This window comes from Carassius carassius, chromosome 24 (assembly GCF_963082965.1).
Source record: "Carassius carassius chromosome 24, fCarCar2.1, whole genome shotgun sequence".
NCBI classification, from domain to species: domain Eukaryota; kingdom Metazoa; phylum Chordata; class Actinopteri; order Cypriniformes; family Cyprinidae; genus Carassius; species Carassius carassius.
In genome coordinates this window covers 18002615-18020108 of record NC_081778.1, presented here as the reverse complement: position 1 = coordinate 18020108, position 17494 = coordinate 18002615, and the positions used below count along the sequence as shown (strand labels likewise).

The 17494-nt window shown below is 40.9% G+C and overlaps 1 protein-coding gene and 1 pseudogene across 1 annotated transcript; both read left to right on the top strand.

The window, feature by feature from the left end:
• The first annotated feature begins 2955 nt into the window (after nt 1-2955).
• On the top strand, nt 2956-4965 carry zgc:136493 (uncharacterized protein LOC692276 homolog). Its single transcript, XM_059507863.1, has 6 exons — nt 2956-3171; nt 3275-3650; nt 3743-3914; nt 4275-4453; nt 4531-4627; nt 4725-4965. Exons 2-6 carry the CDS (start codon nt 3278-3280, stop codon nt 4876-4878), a joined length of 975 nt encoding a protein of 324 aa, XP_059363846.1. The 5' UTR covers nt 2956-3171; nt 3275-3277; the 3' UTR covers nt 4879-4965.
• A 1464-nt stretch (nt 4966-6429) lies between these two features.
• On the top strand, nt 6430-16734 carry LOC132103500 (partitioning defective 6 homolog gamma-like; annotated as a pseudogene).
• The last annotated feature ends 760 nt before the right edge of the window (nt 16735-17494 follow it).

Genomic DNA, 17494 nt, shown 5'->3' with positions numbered 1-17494 from the left:
AATCTTTTGCATGCTATTAGAATTGTCACGAAGCTTAGGTGATTCACGTGATAGTAAATGACATTAGAAGAATATCATCAGTTTGCAAACTGGAAAATAAAATGCAGAATTAAAACAATAATAATAATATAAATCATTTTCATCTATCTTGATCAAGAGTCAAAATGCAAAAGTGAGATTGAAAGTGTCAATTTAACATTAAAATGATAATGTTATCTAACTGATGGCATCAAAAAATGTGAATAATGAACCAAAATATTTCTTACAATTCACATGCAAACCCATAGGCCTAAATATTCGTCATCCCCTATACACTACTTTAAATAAAATGCTAAAAGTCGCTAGTTTTGGAAACTCACGGCCCAGAATGGATTGTGCTTTGCCAATGTTGGTGAAATCAAGGAGTCTGTAAGGATTATAAACCCTCCTCTGTGATAATCCAGAGGGGAAGTCGTGGCCTAATGGTTAGAGAGTCGGACTCCCAATCGAAAGGTTGTGAGTTCGAGTCCCAGGCCGGCAGGAATTGTGGGGATGTACAGTTCTCTCTCCACCTTCAATACCACGACTTAGGTGTCCTTGAGCAAGGCATCGAACCCCCAACTGCTCCCCGGGCGCCGCAGCATAAATGGCTGCCCACTGCTCCGGGTGTGTGCTCACAGTGTGTGTGTGTGTGTGTGTTCACTGCTCTGTGTGTGTGCATTTCGGATGGGTTAAATGCAGAGCACAAATTCTGAGTATGGGTCACCATACTTGGCTGAATGTCACTTCACTTTCACTTTCACTTAATTCTAAAAATAAACACTCTGATCAGCAATCCCAGCATACAGGAATACAACTGATTGGGTATTGTTCCCCATTACAGTGTGAAATGTAATGAGTGTTGTTCATCTGAATTAGACAACAGGGGAAATTGCCACATCATATTCAGTTATTTTACATTTTACATTCATTAAGCAGACACTTTTATACAAAGCGATTTACAAACGAGGTCAATCAAGCAATTTATCCTAGAAGAACCAACAATGTGCTGCTGAGTTACAAAAATAATGTAGAGCAGAAGGATGCATTTTAGAAAAATAATGAAAATAAATGTAGAGATTTAAATATTTAGTTACTGGTTGGCTAGTTAAATGTGTCCAAATCTCCATAATGCTTAGAAACATAATGCCTTGAACCTTTGGTTTTAGAATGATATTTTCCTCCTTTTTTGGGGTGGGGGGGCTGGAAAAAAGTGCAAGATGGGATATTCCTGTGATTGTGCAGCTCAAGATCTGCTGAAGTCTGTTCTTTGTCTTTCTACCAGGAGAAACGTTATCATTCAGCCTGAGGGCAGATAGGCCTCTTTAATTGGAACAACGTTAAAAATAACCTCAAGAAGTATCAGGGACATTCATATCACAGCACAAGTGCCCATTTGATTACGCCAGAGATTTTGGTTATAGTTGATAATGCCAAAGACAGGAAAAGCAGGAAAAGCAAACTGAAAGAAGTTGGTAATGGTTTTAGGATACAAATGTTTAAACCACTGTACAAAGAACCACAAGAGAAAAAGCATTTTTAAGATGTGTTTTATGGACTTTTAAGTGCAATAACAGTCACTGAATTCATTAGGATCTACTGGAATTCATGAGTATATGGCTGATAGCTGCTTAAATTTTCTTGTCCATTCAGTTTAAAAAAGAGGAACATTGTTGTAACCTTTATATTTGTTAAATCACATGAGTCTGTAAAGTCTGCGAAACAAGAGCTTGTCTGGTATTTTCTCCCATTTTGTTCTAAAAATAGGGCTTTAAGTAGACTAATAATGGGCCACCCTGCTGGCAGGAGAATCAGTTCATCACTTTTAAACATGCCTGTCCCCGGGGCAGGGTCAGAGATGTAGGCTAATTGTGAAGCGCTAGACTTTGAAGAGAAATACTTTTGGAAAGATTTTTGGTTGATTGCCAAACCAAGCAAACTTTCAAGGAAGTATAGTTTTCATACAAAGACACGACACAGTTCAAGTTGGTAGAGATTGATTTGCTTCAGTACATCCACAGTATGTGTTATATAACAAGGTATTATATCTAATTTCTTTGGATTATTTATCTACTGTTATCAAAAACTAATAGGCTGACCCTAACAATGTGTGTGTGGTGAAAAATCACTCAGATGTGGTTGTTGGCATCATTGTATTAGAGTAGACAATGCTGAAAAATCCAGTAAATAAACTAATTATGACTCACTTTGTTTGAGACAATTCGTAATAGCTCAAAAATGCATTTAGTGTCCTTTATAGTGGAAATGAAAGCATGTACTTGCTAGAGTTTCAGTATATTAAATTATTGGGTTGTTGATTTGCGATGCTGAACCTCTCGACGTGAATTTTCAAACAGATGGAGGCAAAGCTGGACCTCTGCTGCAGCCAGTAAAAACCATCTAACAGTTCTGGAATGAATGCAATGTCCCTCAGAGCCATCAAAGCCTCCAACATTTAATTTATGGCCTTTACATTTTCATTTTGCAAATTCACTCTTCACGTGGTTGGTTCATCAGCACAGTTTAAGTGTTATATTGTCATAAAACTATGACAATCAAAAAATTTGTAACTGTGATGGACTTTTTGACGAAATATATGATAAGATTTTTTATTTTTTGTTGGTTTATTAATCTACTCTGAAACATACAAAATGAACTATTGGCTAAACCAAAATACCAAAAATGCTGTCAAAGCAAAGCATACGTCCATCATTATAAAGTGCTTGTGATCAAAGAAGATCATACAACTCAAATAAAATCAAATCTGGGAAATAATAGCAAAAACACGAAGCACATGTCCATCAAACCACTACATATGTACTCAATCTTGTGACAGAAATGCATCTAATCCGTTTCATGAGTTTCTAGCGCCCCCTTCTGATTATTGAGGAACTATCAGTCTCTCCGATGACGAAACCTGACATCAGCCGCTATGTAAACAGTTCGAAGAGGTAGACTAGTTTTTTGAGAGTCGGCATTTATTTTTCTTTCTTTCTTTTTTGTAAATCTGTACGGTTATATAATGATTTGCAGGAAGCCACCTTTAGTCTTAATCGGTACTTGATTAACAAAGTCTGGAACACACATTGCAAAGACTTGACAAGCAAGCTTATCCAGGGAACAATCCAACTACGATCGACTGTCACACGAGTGGTGAGAAAGAATTATATTTTATATAGCCTAAGATTTTTAAAGACGAATGCGTGTGCTTGTTGCTTTGTTTATATAGTTATTGCTCTTTTATTTTTGTTCACAGGTTATGGAGAAACCATGCATATTAGCTACCACGCTCGGAGCGCCCGGAGGCATTTACAAGTGTTTTTCTCCTTGTATCGAGAAACACTTCATTATAATCCCATATGAGTGCTTTGTACAGAGGAAAGTAGACTTCGCTGACAAAATCCAGGCATTGTTTGTGTGGGGTGACGTTATTAAAGTTGACCAAAACCTGTTAAAATCTTTGCCTAACCTCAAAGCGGTTGTTAATGGTGGGGTGGGAGTAGACCACCTGGATATTCCTCTGATCAATAGCTTTGGAGTCAAAGTTTCCAACACTCCTCATGTGGTGGATAATGCCACTGCGGATATTGGCATGAGTTTGATGTTGGCATCTGCAAGGAAGATAGTTGAAGGTGAGAGCTGCAGTTTCATTTCTAGAATTTCTTCCTGGCTTATCATATTTTTCAGTGAATCCGTTGGGAATTTCTTTTTTTTTTTTACGCAGGATACAATTTTTCCAAGTTCCGGGAGTCTGATGATTTTCCCGAGTCCTCTCTAGGCACTGATGTTAGCGGGGCCACCCTGGGCATCATCGGCATGGGTAGAATAGGATACAAAATAGCCAAGAGAGCTCAAGGGTTTGAGATGAAAATCCTTTACCACAATAGGAATCGAAGGTGAATCTGTTGGACTTTGACTGAAATATTTACACTGTCACTAAACAACTTCTCACCAGCTTGAGTAATATGTAAACTGTAAGTTTTATGTACATTAACCACAAAATGTGACCACAGAAACATTTTTTAAAAATTAACCCCAAACATTTGAAAGGTAAAGTATGAACATATATTCCTTTTAAAAATAAGTGTGAAATTACAATGGTGCCTTTCAGCTAGGTTGCATTTAGTCTGTGATTGGAAAAAAATTATTATCAAGCTTCTAAACAAGGCCTTATGGGTTGTGGTCAGGAATTTGTTAATGTTAGATTGGCTAAATGTAATACTTCAATTTAATTTTACAGTGTTTTATATGTTCAGGCCTGAGAGTGATGAGAGAGCTGTTGGGGCCACATATTGTGCAAGCATGAAGGAGCTGTTACAGAGGTCAGACTTCGTCATGGTGGTGGTCAATCTGACCCCTCATACGCACAAACTGATTGGTGCCAAAGAGTTTGCCATGATGAAACCCAATTGCACCTTTATCAACGTTAGCAGAGGTAATGTAATAGGCTGGAACAAGGCAATCCAATTAAAGAGAAGCAGCCCTGTTTGAGAACTGCTTTTCTTGTCATAGGCTTGGTAGTGGACCAAAATGCTTTAGTAGATGCTCTTCAGAAGAAAATGATACGAGCTGCTGCCTTAGATGTTACGTATCCTGAACCACTTCCCAGGTTTGCGTTGCTTGCTTTGTTTTTAATTAAAGTTGCTTAAGTGTAGGATAGTAGAAATTGCAAGCCTAAATGTTTTTTTCAAATGTGTTATACACAGGGATCATCCCCTGCTGTCCTTCCCAAATGTCATCGTCCTGCCCCATTTAGGAACCCACACCGTGGAGACCTCACAGATCATTGTGGAGAGGATGGTGACCAATGCCTTGGCCGCTGTAACTGGAGGCCAGCTTCCTGATGAAGTTAAGGCATAGAGCCAGAGCACAGAGCCATCTGTTCCTCTTTGGTTTTTAACCAGAAAAACATAGACAAAACTAAACCATTATATTTTGTTTCGCGATTAAGTTGAACAGCATAGTATAAATATTTTTTTCTCTTTCTAACAAAATCTCTTATGATTTCTGGGCCTATATTCACATAACATCTTAAGGCTAAAATTAGCTCATAACTCGCAGATTTAGGAGAAAATCTTAAAATTAATGGGTGTGTCAGTTCTAAATTTATGACTCCTAAATTTGTGCTCCAAGAGTGTTTCACAAAGCGTTTTCACACTAAAACTAGCTCCTAGACCTGTGAAGGGGACTCCTAAGTCACTAAGACCAAGCCACAAACTATTCCTTAAATGACTGTTGCCGGTAATCTGCCTCAAAATATAAACATTTTAGAAACTTGACATAATGAGTTTATTAAAAAGGTATCACCTTTGGTTTTGGGCAAGAAGTAACAAATGTTCTTGCATCCAGTTTGGTTTTATTTTACGTTTACATGCGTTACTATCAGCCATGATTATTCTACACTAATTAAAAGGCAGTTTATATGCATATTCACTAATTATGAGAAGCACACATGTAAGAGGCTGACAATAAGCTGAACATATGCTTGTTTAATAAGTGACACGTAGCCTGTATTTTAAAATATTTATTTAAATGTTGCAATTAGCAGTTTTATTTTCCTGTATTTAAATATGGCAACATATTATTGCACTCTGCTATATTTCTATGAATAAATTTCTGACAGAGACTATCATCCAATCACTGTGGGCATAGTTAGTAAGCATGCTGACATTTTCCATAGCAACGAGGTCAACCCCAGCTTTACCTTAGCTTAAGACTTCTCTATATTCCTCAGTAAAAGTTTTTCTCAGCAGCTTTGTGAAAAGGTTTTAAGAGAAAACTCTTATCTTAAAACCTTTCCTGTTATTTACGAGACCTCTTAGTGGCAACATAAAAGGTTTTGTAAATATGGGCCCTGTTTTTAAAAAAAATTATCCTGTTGCTAAGAAAGAAATACTCAAAAATAAACTTCACAATCCAGTCATGTATGGTGTCTTGTACTTTATATTGCACACGTGCTGTTATGTGGATTTTTAGGTAAATTATTTATTGTTCCTTTGTTATTAAGATGTAGTTACTATAGAGTCACAAATTCACAATAGACTATATAGCCTGTAATGTACACACAAACACAGAGAGAAATAAATAAAAACTGAAACTATCGTAATCTAAATAATACATATTACAATGTAATACAATTCGTTTAGTCTCTCTCTCTCTCTGTATATATATATATATATATATGTTTGTTTACCTGTTTATTCTTCAAAAAAAAAAAGATCAACTGGCTCACAAATAGCTTACTGAATGTTTATCCAAGAGATTTGCCGATACCAAATACAAGAGACTTATGTAATGACTGGGGTGAAGGAGTGGCAGGAAGCAAGTGCGAGGTTAAGGTAATTTAATGAAAACAATGAAACAATACAATACTGGGACACAAATAACGCAGGGAAGAATGCACAGTCCAAGATGGTGGTGATGAATGACGAATCCAGAAGGCGTAGGTGAGTTGGCAGCAGGAGAAGGTGACACAGGAACTGCGGGGAAGCGAGCCGAAAGTAAGTGGTGTTGCTTGGTGGTGGGTTGCGTAGAGTGGACGGGGTTCCGGGGAAACACGGACATCCAACGCAGAAACACACAAGAAAGCAAAGCACAGGTCACAAACATGAAACAACGCTCTCACGAACACAAGATGCTAGACAAGCCAATATATAGGGATGAGTAATGAGTGACAGCTGTTGCTGATGACAATTAACGGAGACGCCCAAAAACTAATCAGTGCTGACGCGTAACACACAGACTTCACCCACAAAGTACAAAACCCAGAGATCACGGTTTACCAACCGTGATAGTACCCCAATCCCCCCCCAAAGAACGCCTCCTGGAGTTCACAGAAGGGCCTACCTGCTGATTGTAATCGTCAATAAGGGAGGGATCCAGTATGTCCCTAGCAGGTACCCAACTCCTCTCCTCCGGACTGTAACCTTCCCAGTCCACCAAGTACTTGGAATCCTTGTCCCCTCCGTCTCGATTCCAGAATACAATTAACCGAATAGGTCGGTTCCCTATCTACGAGACGCGGCGCCGGGGGAACCGGGGTAGGCGGATTAATACGTGAATAAATTGCGGGTTTAATTTTGGACACATGGAAGGCGGGATGCATCCTCCTGTAGTTTTCCGGTAGTTTGAGGCGGACTGTCACTGGACTAATGATCTTGGTGATAGTAAACGGGCCAATGAATTTGGGAGCTAATTTGTTCGAAACGGGACGGAGAGGAATATTGTTTGTAGAAAGCCACACTTTTTGACCCACAACGTAAACGGGAGGCTTTGACCGGTGGCGATCGGACTTGGCCTTAGTGCGCTCCCTCATCCGGAGCAGAGTCTTGTGGGCTCTGGTCCAGGTGCGGTGGCACCTCTGGACAAATGCGTGAGCGGAGGGGACCGCAACTTCAGATTCCAGACTAGGAAAAGCTGGTGGCTGGTAACCTAAGCTGCACTGAAACGGAGAGAGGCCCGTGGCTGACACTGGTAACGAATTGTGAGCATACTCCACCATAGAGAGTTGTTGGCTCCAGGAAGAAGGATTCTTGGAGACCAAACATCGCAACGTTCTCTCTAAATCTTGGTTGGCTCGCTCAGACTGCCGTTGCTCTGGGGATGATAACCCGAAGACAGGCTAACCATCGCTCCTAGCAACTTACAAAATTCTTTCCAAAATTTGGATATGAATTGGGATCCCCTGTCAGAAACCACGTCTACCGGGAGGCCATGTAACCGAAAGACGTGATCTGGGACAGTGACCGCTGTCTCCTTGGCTGTCGGTAATTTGGGCAAGGGAATGAAATGTGCCGCCTTCGAGAACCGGTCCACTATGGTCAAAACGTCCGTCATGCCATTAGAGGGCGGGAGGGCGGTAACAAAATCTAGTGCGATATGTGACCAGGGTCTCGAAGGGACAGACAGCGGTTGAAGAAGCCCATCAGGAGGCCGGTTAGACGACTTACCACTGGCGCAAACTGAGCAAGTCAAACCAAAATCGTGGACATCACGAGCCATAAGTGGCCACCAGAATCATTGTTTAACTTACCCCTTGGTTCGGCTTATCCCTGGATGACAAGCAACGTTAGAGCAGTGACCACACTGAATATTTTCGGACCGTAACTCTTCTGGCACAAATAAACGATTCTGTTGGCAAACGGGCGGAGGCTTTACCCCTTCTAAGGCCGTCTTGACCTTCGATTCGACCTCCCATACGAGTGCTGAGATGACTATTTTCTCAGGTAAAATACACTCGGGAGTCACCGGGCGGGCAGAGGGATCAAAAAGACGTGACAAAGAATCGGGTTTGACATTTTTGGAACCCGGGCGGTACGACAGAGTAAAATCAAAACGACCGAAAAAAAGTGCCCACCAAGCCTGCCTGGAATTGAGTCTTTTGGCAGTTCTAATATACTCTAAATTCTTGTGATCGGTCCAAACAATGAAAGGTACCCCTGAACCTTCCAACCAGTGATGCCACTCCTCTAAAGCTAATTTGACAGCCAACAATTCTCTGTTACCAATGTCATAATTGCGTTCAGCAGGAGATAACCGATGACAGAAAAACGCGCAGGGATGCATCTTATCGTCCGAGGCAGCACGTTGGGAAAGAACTGCTCCTACCCCCAACTCTGATGCGTCGATCTCCACCACGAACTGCCGTGTGGGATCAGGGGCTACAAGAATGGGAGCTGAAACGAAGCGGCTCTTGAGGTTGATAAAAAATGCAGTTTCGGCTGCATCCGACCACTTCAACGGAGTACTGGGGGAGGTCAAGGCTGTCAGAGGTGAGACTAGTTGGCTGATATTACGAATGAAACGTTGATAGAAATTGGCGAACCCCAGAAACCGCTGTAGGGCCTTACGTGAATCCGGAGATGGCCAATCTATCACAGCCTTAACCTTATCAGGATCCATACGTATTCCCTCGGACGAGACGATATACCCTAGGAAGGGGACAGACTGTGCATGGAATACGCATTTCTCCGCCTTGACAAAAAGCCCATTCTCAAGTAATCTCTGGAGCACTCGTCTGACGTGTTGAACATGTTCCTGGAGAGATTAAGAAAAAATCAGTATGTCACCCAGGTAAACATATATAAACTGATCTACCATGTCTCTCAACACGTCATTAACGAGTGCCTGGAAAACCTCTGGCGAGTTGGAGAGCCCGAACGGCATCACCAAATATTCAAAGTGGCCTCTAGGGGTGTTAAAGGCGTTTTTCCATTCATCCCCCTTCCTGATGCGGACCAAATGATAAGCGTTACGTAAATCCAATTTTGTGAATATGGATGCTCCCTGTAACCTCTCGAAAGCTGAAACCATCAATGGTAATGGATAGGTGTTCTTTATCGTGATGTTGTTCAGCTATCGGTAGTCAATACAAGGTCGCAAAGAACCATCCTTCTTACCCACAAAAAAGAATCCCGCCCCCGCTGGAGAAGAGGAAGGGCGGATGAACCTCGATGCCAAGGAATCAGAAATGTATTTCTCCATGGCCTCCCTCTCCGGAATAGAAAGAGAGTAAAGCTTGCCTTTAGGCGGAGACTTACCTGGCACTAAATCTATAGCACAGTCATAGGGACGATGTGGAGGAAGAGAAGCAGCACGGGACTTACTGAACACCTCCTTCAGGTCCAAGTACTTTGCGGACACATTTGATAACACCATGGTCTCTTTCTGAAAGACAGAAACAGGCACAACAGGACAAGCAGAAACCAGACAAGACTCGTGACAACTTTCACTCCACAAGGTGACTGTGTTGGAACCCCAATCCACTCGTGGATTATGTTTGATTAACCAGGGGTGACCTAAAACAATGGGAGCTACAGGGGAGTCCATGAGGTAAAAGGATATGGTTTCACTGTGGTTGCCTGAGGTGAGCAGAGTTATGGGTTCAGTGTAGTGGGTGACATGTGGCAGTTCCTGGCCATTGAGTGCGGTGACATGGATGGGATGAGACACAGGAAGGACAGGAAGTTTCAAGTGACGTGCAAGGAGAGAGTCAATGAAATTACCTTCGTCCCCAGAGTCCAGAAGGGCGTGACAGTCGTGAGTGTGATTCTCCCACCGCAGTTTCACCAGAAGGAGAGTCGATGATGTGGTTGAGGACTTACCGGCGAAGTTTAAACCCGAAAGTAGCCTCAAACTTACTATCGGGCTGGCTCCTTTTACCGGGCATGAATGGATGGAATGCTCCGAGCCACCGCAATATAAACATAGTCCTTGGGACCTCCGCCGCTCTCTCTCCCTCCAGGAAAGCCGAGCTCTACCCACCTGCATGGGTTCGTGATCGTAGACGGGACCGTCCATGTTCTCTCGACTCGAGCGGCCCCTTTCCAGAGAGACGTAATGGCGTGTAGGACTGACTTGTCTACCCAGTCGGTTAATCCGAGTGTCCACCCGGAGTGCCAGGTCAATTAGGCCGTTGAGCGTTGGGGGCAGCTCGAGGAGGTAGATTTCCTTCTGAACACGGTCGGCCAGCCCATGCAGGAATCGATCCCACTGCGCCGCTTCGTTCCACTGGCACGCGGCCGCCAGGGTGCGGAACTGAATGGAATAGTCCGCCACTGATGATTTTCCTTGTTTAAGGTCCGAGAGCTGGTGAGCGGCCTCCCTACCAGCTGCGGCTCGATCGAAGACCCGTTTCATCTCTTCGGAGAGGGAGTGGAACAAGGCGCAACATGCATGTTGATTCTCCCACACCGCCGTCCCCCATAAGGCGGCCCTGCCAGAGAGTCGGGCAGTGTTGGGGAGTAACTAGTTACATGTAACGGCGTTACGTAATTTAATTACAAAATAAATGTAACAGTAATCCGTTACAGTTACTAAGAAAAATGAGTAATTAAATTACAGTTACTTATGAAATTTGTAACGATTACAAAGAGGATTACATTTGAATATTTACACACATCCACATACAGCTTTTTTCTTTCCCAAATTGCACTAAGACATATGGCCCATAATCTCCGCGACGCGGAGAACACATTCGTAGAATCCAGTCATAAAAATGGAATTCAGCCTATAACGCGGACGAAATATGCCACATTTTGGATGAATAGATCAAAAGAAAGTCAGTACACTTGAATAAAAATGCAATGTGGACTGGGGTCTGTGAATATTAAGCTGCAAAAAGACTATGAATATGAATATGAATGAATATGAATCCTGCACGTTCTGCCTGTCTGTGGAAATCATGCGCTGACTGGACATCGGGAGAACCAGGACTATTCCCGGTGGCCTGGCAGACGATTTGGCCCTCTATTTTAATATTGTTATTGTATAATTGCAGGCCGAATATACTAAAGCGATTATTTCCGAATCCGCCATTCGATAATTAAATCTAAATCATGAATCAGTTAGTCGTGACTGGCAATGGTTGGGCTCGCGCGCTCTCTGCGCCTCCGCCGAACGGTTTGGATCAGACTCCGAGTAATCAATGCGAAAGAGAGAGACCGGAGTGAACTGTGTAAGCGCACAGGTGGACCAGAGAAGCAACACTTCTGTTTAGGGTTTCAGGTGCAGGTCAGTTTCATCTGTAAATATGCTAATGTAGTTTTGTCTTTGTTTACTTAGTCAAGCAGCAGCAGCACATTGCTCACACTCACTCAAAATACTGTATAAACGACGTCATTATTATCTATTGTAATGTTACAGTAATAATTTAGCAGACAAATTATCATATTTTATCATAGGTTTAGGGGGAGCTAGTGCAGACAAAACACAACCCTGAGGAAAATTAATATAGCCTATGGTATGGCACTAACAGTGGTTTAACCATGGAATTTGTAGTAAAAATAAATACAAGTGGTAATTCATTTGCCAAAAAAACAAAATTGCACTTACAAAACATGGTAAAAGTCAAATAAAAATCTTCAGTATTAAAGTCATGAGAGAGATGGATGGATAATGGAAGTGAAGGTGCAGTTCAGGAGAGAACTCTTAATTACGTTGCATGTCCCCCAACCTAAGGATTCAAATCTTTTTCATGTCAGGTCCATACACAAAATAGGGTTGTCCATGTTTCAGAATGTGTTGTGGGTGTATGAGTGTGAGATTTCCCAGCCTATATTTTTCCAGTCCATCCCTCATGGAAATTAATCTCTAGAACTGCTCTGAGTCACTTCATGAGCATTTTTTACTTATTTTGAGAAACTATCATCATATCATATACAAAGAGACAGCATTGTTTCAAAAAGACACCAATGTTTCAGGAGTTTAGTACACAAAATAGGAAACATGCATATTAGATAACCATATTTGAGTTGATGTAGCTATATGCTTTTATTTTTTTATTAACTATTTTTCCCCAAACCATTGTTAGATGCAGTTAGATGCCTGTAGTTGTGAAAAGATTTGGTTTCAAAAACATTATCTATAAACTGTTTCTTTTGATTTTAAATCTGCATTGAACTTCAGACCAATCTCAAAGTAAAAGGCAGTACTAAAGTCTGATTGTGTGGTGGATGTGTTCAAATGTGATCATCTTAATTTAAGTGATGAAGGATGGGTGAAAGTCTGACAGTATTGAGCACTACTGTAAGGTTAAACCTGCATGGTGTAAAATGGTTGAAGATGATTAACAGTTGCAAATAAATATTCATTAGAAATTTATAAAAGTAATCAAAATGTACTCAAAAGTAATTAGTTACATTACTTTATTAGAGTAATTTAAAAAGTTACACTACTATTACATTTTAAACAAGGTAACTTGTAATCTGTAACCTATTACATTTCCAAAGTAACCTTCCCAACACTGGAGTCGGGTAATAGCAAACGCAACCTTGGACTCCTCTGTCGCGAAGGTGCGGGGCTGCAATGCAAAATGCATGGAACATTTGTTAAGGAAAGTCTTGCAAAAGTTTGGCTCACTGGAGTAACTCTCTGGCGCCGGAAGTCGCGGCTCTGGCTGGAAATGGTCCTGGGAGGTCTCCCGGGGGATGGGCGGCGCAGGCGGTGCGGTGGGCGCAGTGGGAGAGGTTAGTTGATGAATCTGCTGGGTGAGCTCGGACACCTGTGTCACCAGCGCTTGGATCGCGCGTCTGGTGTTCACGATGCTCTCCTGCTGCTGATCCATGCGGTTGATGCTGTGGTGAATGAATTCAGACAGTGAAGTGGTGCTCGCTGCTTCCATGTTTGGGTGAGAGCGTTCTGTAATGACTGGGGTGAAGGAGTGGCAGGAAGCAAGTGAGAGGTTAAGGTAATTTAATGAAAACAATGAAACAATACAATACTGGGAGACAAATAACGCTGGGAAGAATGCACAGTCCAAGATGGTGTTGATGAATGACGAATCCGGAAGGCGGAGGTGAGTTGGCAGCAGGAGAGGGTGACACAAGAACCGCGGGGAAGCGAGCCGAAGGTAAGTGGTGTTGCTTGGTGGTGGGTTGCATAGAGTGGACGGGGTTCCGGGGGAAATATGGACATCCAACGCAGAAACACACAAGAAAGCAAAGCACAGGTCACAAACATGAAACAACGGTCTCACGAACACAAGACGCTAGACAAGCCAATATATAGGGATGAGTAATGAGTGACAGCTGTTGCTGATGACAATTAACGGAGACGCCCATCATCTAATCAGTGCTGACGCGTAACACACAGACTTCACCCACAAAGTGCAAAACCCAGAGATCACGGTTTACCAACAGTGACAACTTATTAGAAACAAATACAGGTGTTGGTCATATAATTAGAATATCATCAAAAAGTTGATTTATTTCACTAATTCCATTCAAAAAGTGAATTTTTTATATTATATTCATTCATTACACACAGACTGATATATTTCAAATGTTTCTTTAAATTTTGAATTCAGTATCTCAGAAAATTAGAATATTGTGAAAAGGTTTAATATTGAAGACATCTGGTTCCACACATCAGCTAATTAACTCAAAACACCTGCAAAGGCCTTTAAATGTTCTCTCAGTCTAGTTAAGCGCTCATCCGACAACATGATCTGGCCTCTTAAGAGACATGCCAGTTTAGATATCAGGTGGAGTTAAGTGTGCATATTCAGCAAACCCTCGTACACTAGGCGTACACTGGGAAAGTCTCAGTCTCTGAGCTGCTGTTCGTTCCTCGAGTTCAAATGTAAAGTAAGCTGACATGTACTTTTATTCTCATGTACCATGTATCTGTCAGAACTTATATTGCCATACAGTATCATTATTACAAATTTTTTTGTCGGTTTTGCATTTCTTTTATGAGACTTTGCTAAATCTTTTTTTTAATTACTCTTTCTCCATCCAGATTTCAAATTCATATTCAAAATTCTTCAATAAATTCTAATAATTCTTGTAATGTATATTGCATGTGTCTCAGTGGTTATCTTGGAGCTCTTGTTTTCAGACTAGTATTATTTGACTGAAGGGAAATACCTTAAATTGTAAACAATAACTTAATCAAAACCTTCACAATATCCAGAAGCTGAATTCTAAAATATGTTAATTGTTTCAGCTGATTGAATGCACGCAGGTCACTTACTGCTTCTGCAATTTACTGTGATATAAACCTTATGAACCATATTGACCGATTTGTCCAGTAGAACTTAAAAGTGTGATTAAGATATTGAGTGTGTTCAAATAGCCTATATTATTTTCATACCGTTTTACTTGTTTCTCTCCAGTAATGTGCAGAATTCAGGAGGTTTTTCTGTGGATCGTTGTGAGCCTGGCAGGTATAAAGACTTCCACAGACTCATTGTTCGTTTACATCACTTACAGCAAATGGATGTCCTTATTGGCTATGCGGATGTGCAAGGAGAGCTACTGCCCATCAATAATGATGAGAACTTTTGCAAAGTTGTGACCTCAACAAAGTCTTTACTGCGTGTCTTCATGCAGCTTCAAGGTATACGGGATGGGAAGGGTAAAGAAGCAATCTCTAAATATCTCTAATTTCCTTTTAAATACCTTTGCTCCACATGTCTGCTTTCTTCTGATTTTCTCTTTCCTCTTAAATATCATAATGGTACTGTATGTGTGTGAATCAAAGAGCACTATTTTCCAAACACAAAACATGGATATACATTCTTATACTAATATATTAGCAAGACTTCACTTTGATTTGAGATAAATTGTGAATATTTCATTACATGGTAAATATAATTTTAAGATCTTAAGGCCTTTAATCAAGGCATTTTTTTAATTTTACTTTTTGAGCTCCTTGAAAGAGAAGGAACAGAAAAAAAGAAGAAAAGGAAGGAATTTATCTAGCTAGGAATCATGTACTTGAGTATAATTGCTTTGTATTCCCTTGTGGTGTGTTTGTGTGCCAGACACAGTAGATTATCTCATTGCTTTCCATCATGTGATTTTTAAAAGTTCCATAGTAATATGAAAATGATTCTGAAAATAAATGAATGTTAGAACAAGTATCATTTACATTTAGCAGATGGACATAATTAGAGTTGGCGACATATAAATTATGTGTTAAATTTAGTGAAGAATTTGTTTTCTTCATCAGGACATTTATATTAATTGAATTTATTTTAATTTATTTTTAAATTTGGCATACCCCCCCCCCCACCAAACAGTGTTTTACATGCAAATAAATACATAAAAAAGTAACAAAATTTTTTAGTAACATTTTTAAATTCAAGCTGAAAGTCTCTTTAGACATCATCATAGCAAAGTGCAATGACACTTAAATACAAGTTAAAAAATACATTCATAATCATCTGAGTCTATGATTTCATGATTTCAGAACAGCAGAAAACGCTTAGCTCAACTTACTTCCCACACTGTTTTACAGAAGAAGCTGTCCAGGATCCGGCAGGTGCTGATGATACAACAAAGCGAAAGAAACCTGTCAGCCAGAGAAAAACACCATTTCAGATCAGCATGCCACAGAACTTCTGCCCAGTTTCTTCCATCATTGACGTGGATATCTTACCAGAATGCCACAGAAGAGTGCTGTACTTAAAACTTTATTGCCAAGGCTCGGACAGACCTCTGGGGTTTTACATCCGTGATTGCACCGCTGTCAGGGTTACTCCTAACGGTCTGGAAAAGGTTCCGGGCATCTTTATCTCACGCATAGTACCTAGTGGACTGGCAGCTTGCACTGGACTGCTGGCCATTAATGACCAGGTCTTGGAAGTAAATGGTATTGATGTAATGGGGAAGTCTTTGGATCAGGTAACCGACATGATGAGCGCCAACAGCCATAATCTCATCATCACAGTGAAACCTGCAAACCAGCATAACAACATAAGGCGAAAAAGATGCATTTCTTCAAGCTCAGGACACTATTTTGATAGTTTGCACTCTGTAAGCTCTCCAGGGTTGCCTATGATAATGAAAGCTTATGGTTTACGTAGTTGCTCTAAGAGCAAAGAACATACAGATCAAACAATTATCAAAACATTTCGGGTTTTCAGCTGCCTCTCATTTTTCTCAACCACGTGTTAATACTTACTACAGGCCCCAAGTTTCTGCTAGACGTCCCAACTCGCTCATTTCGGCAGCATCCTATCACTCTCAGCCTTGTCTCGCTCATACAGCTCACACTGAACACAGTGTCGCTCTTCACAGGAAACCAACCTCCCAACTGCATCTCAGCTGTGATCCAGCTGTCAGACAGGGAAGCTCCAGTACACATGACATTCTAAACACGTGGCACGTAGATCTGAGTCGCCATTTACTGTTGTCCCAGGGGGCAGTGGAGGAAGATGGAATTGTCATTTTGTAAAAAATAAACCTTTGAAAATAAATCAGCAATTTTAAACTGTGTACTACAATTTATAAAACCCCATATATAATTACTTGCATGTCAGGTTTTTACTGATAAATTTTAAGATTAATATAGATTCTGTATGAGAATTTTTTGAAATCCATCATAAAAATACACTCTGAAAATACTTGGATTGTTCACCTAAAAATTTTAATTCTATCATCATTTAAAACTCAGTATTTGTATTTTTTTTTTTGAGTGTACATGAATGATCATGAAGTTGGCAGTTCCTGTGATTTTTTTTATTTATTCTCAAACCGTAAGGGAAACGTCCCAGGCACTGTGACAAAGGGGGTCCCATTTAGGTCCTTGTATTCACTGGGACCATTGGATAGACCTCCCACCCATAACATATCACTCCGTGTCCTTTAGTGACTGACAGCCCTAGTCCAAATATGTTCAAGGTACATGCATAAATGTTCTTCACTGCACTTGTGAATAGTGAATAGTTTTAAACTGCTCTGATCTGCTGTGGCGACATCAGCAGCACTGATGCAAGAGACCACCTGAACTGCAACAGGTATCCTCTGCATACTATAATAGACAACAAGCAACACTCCTATTGCCTGCTCATAATTTCTCACCATGTCATACTTGAATCCATCAATCCATCTTCCCATAAAGGCTCCTCTGAAGGAGCTGAGCCACAGGTGTGTCTACATCCCTCACAGGTGAAGACCACAGCCACGGACTTGTGGTTAATTCCATTCACCAATGACTATCACAACTGATCAACTTTGCAAGATCAGCCCAC

Bases quoted from the DNA above. Each gene is read 5' to 3' on its own strand.
- zgc:136493 (XM_059507863.1), top strand. From the start codon at position 3,278: ATGGAGAAACCATGCATATTAGCTACCACGCTCGGAGCGCCCGGAGGC. The intron at 3,651-3,742 runs GTGAGAGCTGCA...TTTTTTACGCAG, and splicing joins TGCAAGGAAGATAGTTGAAG to GATACAATTTTTCCAAGTTC. The intron at 4,454-4,530 runs GTAATGTAATAG...TTCTTGTCATAG, and splicing joins CTTTATCAACGTTAGCAGAG to GCTTGGTAGTGGACCAAAAT.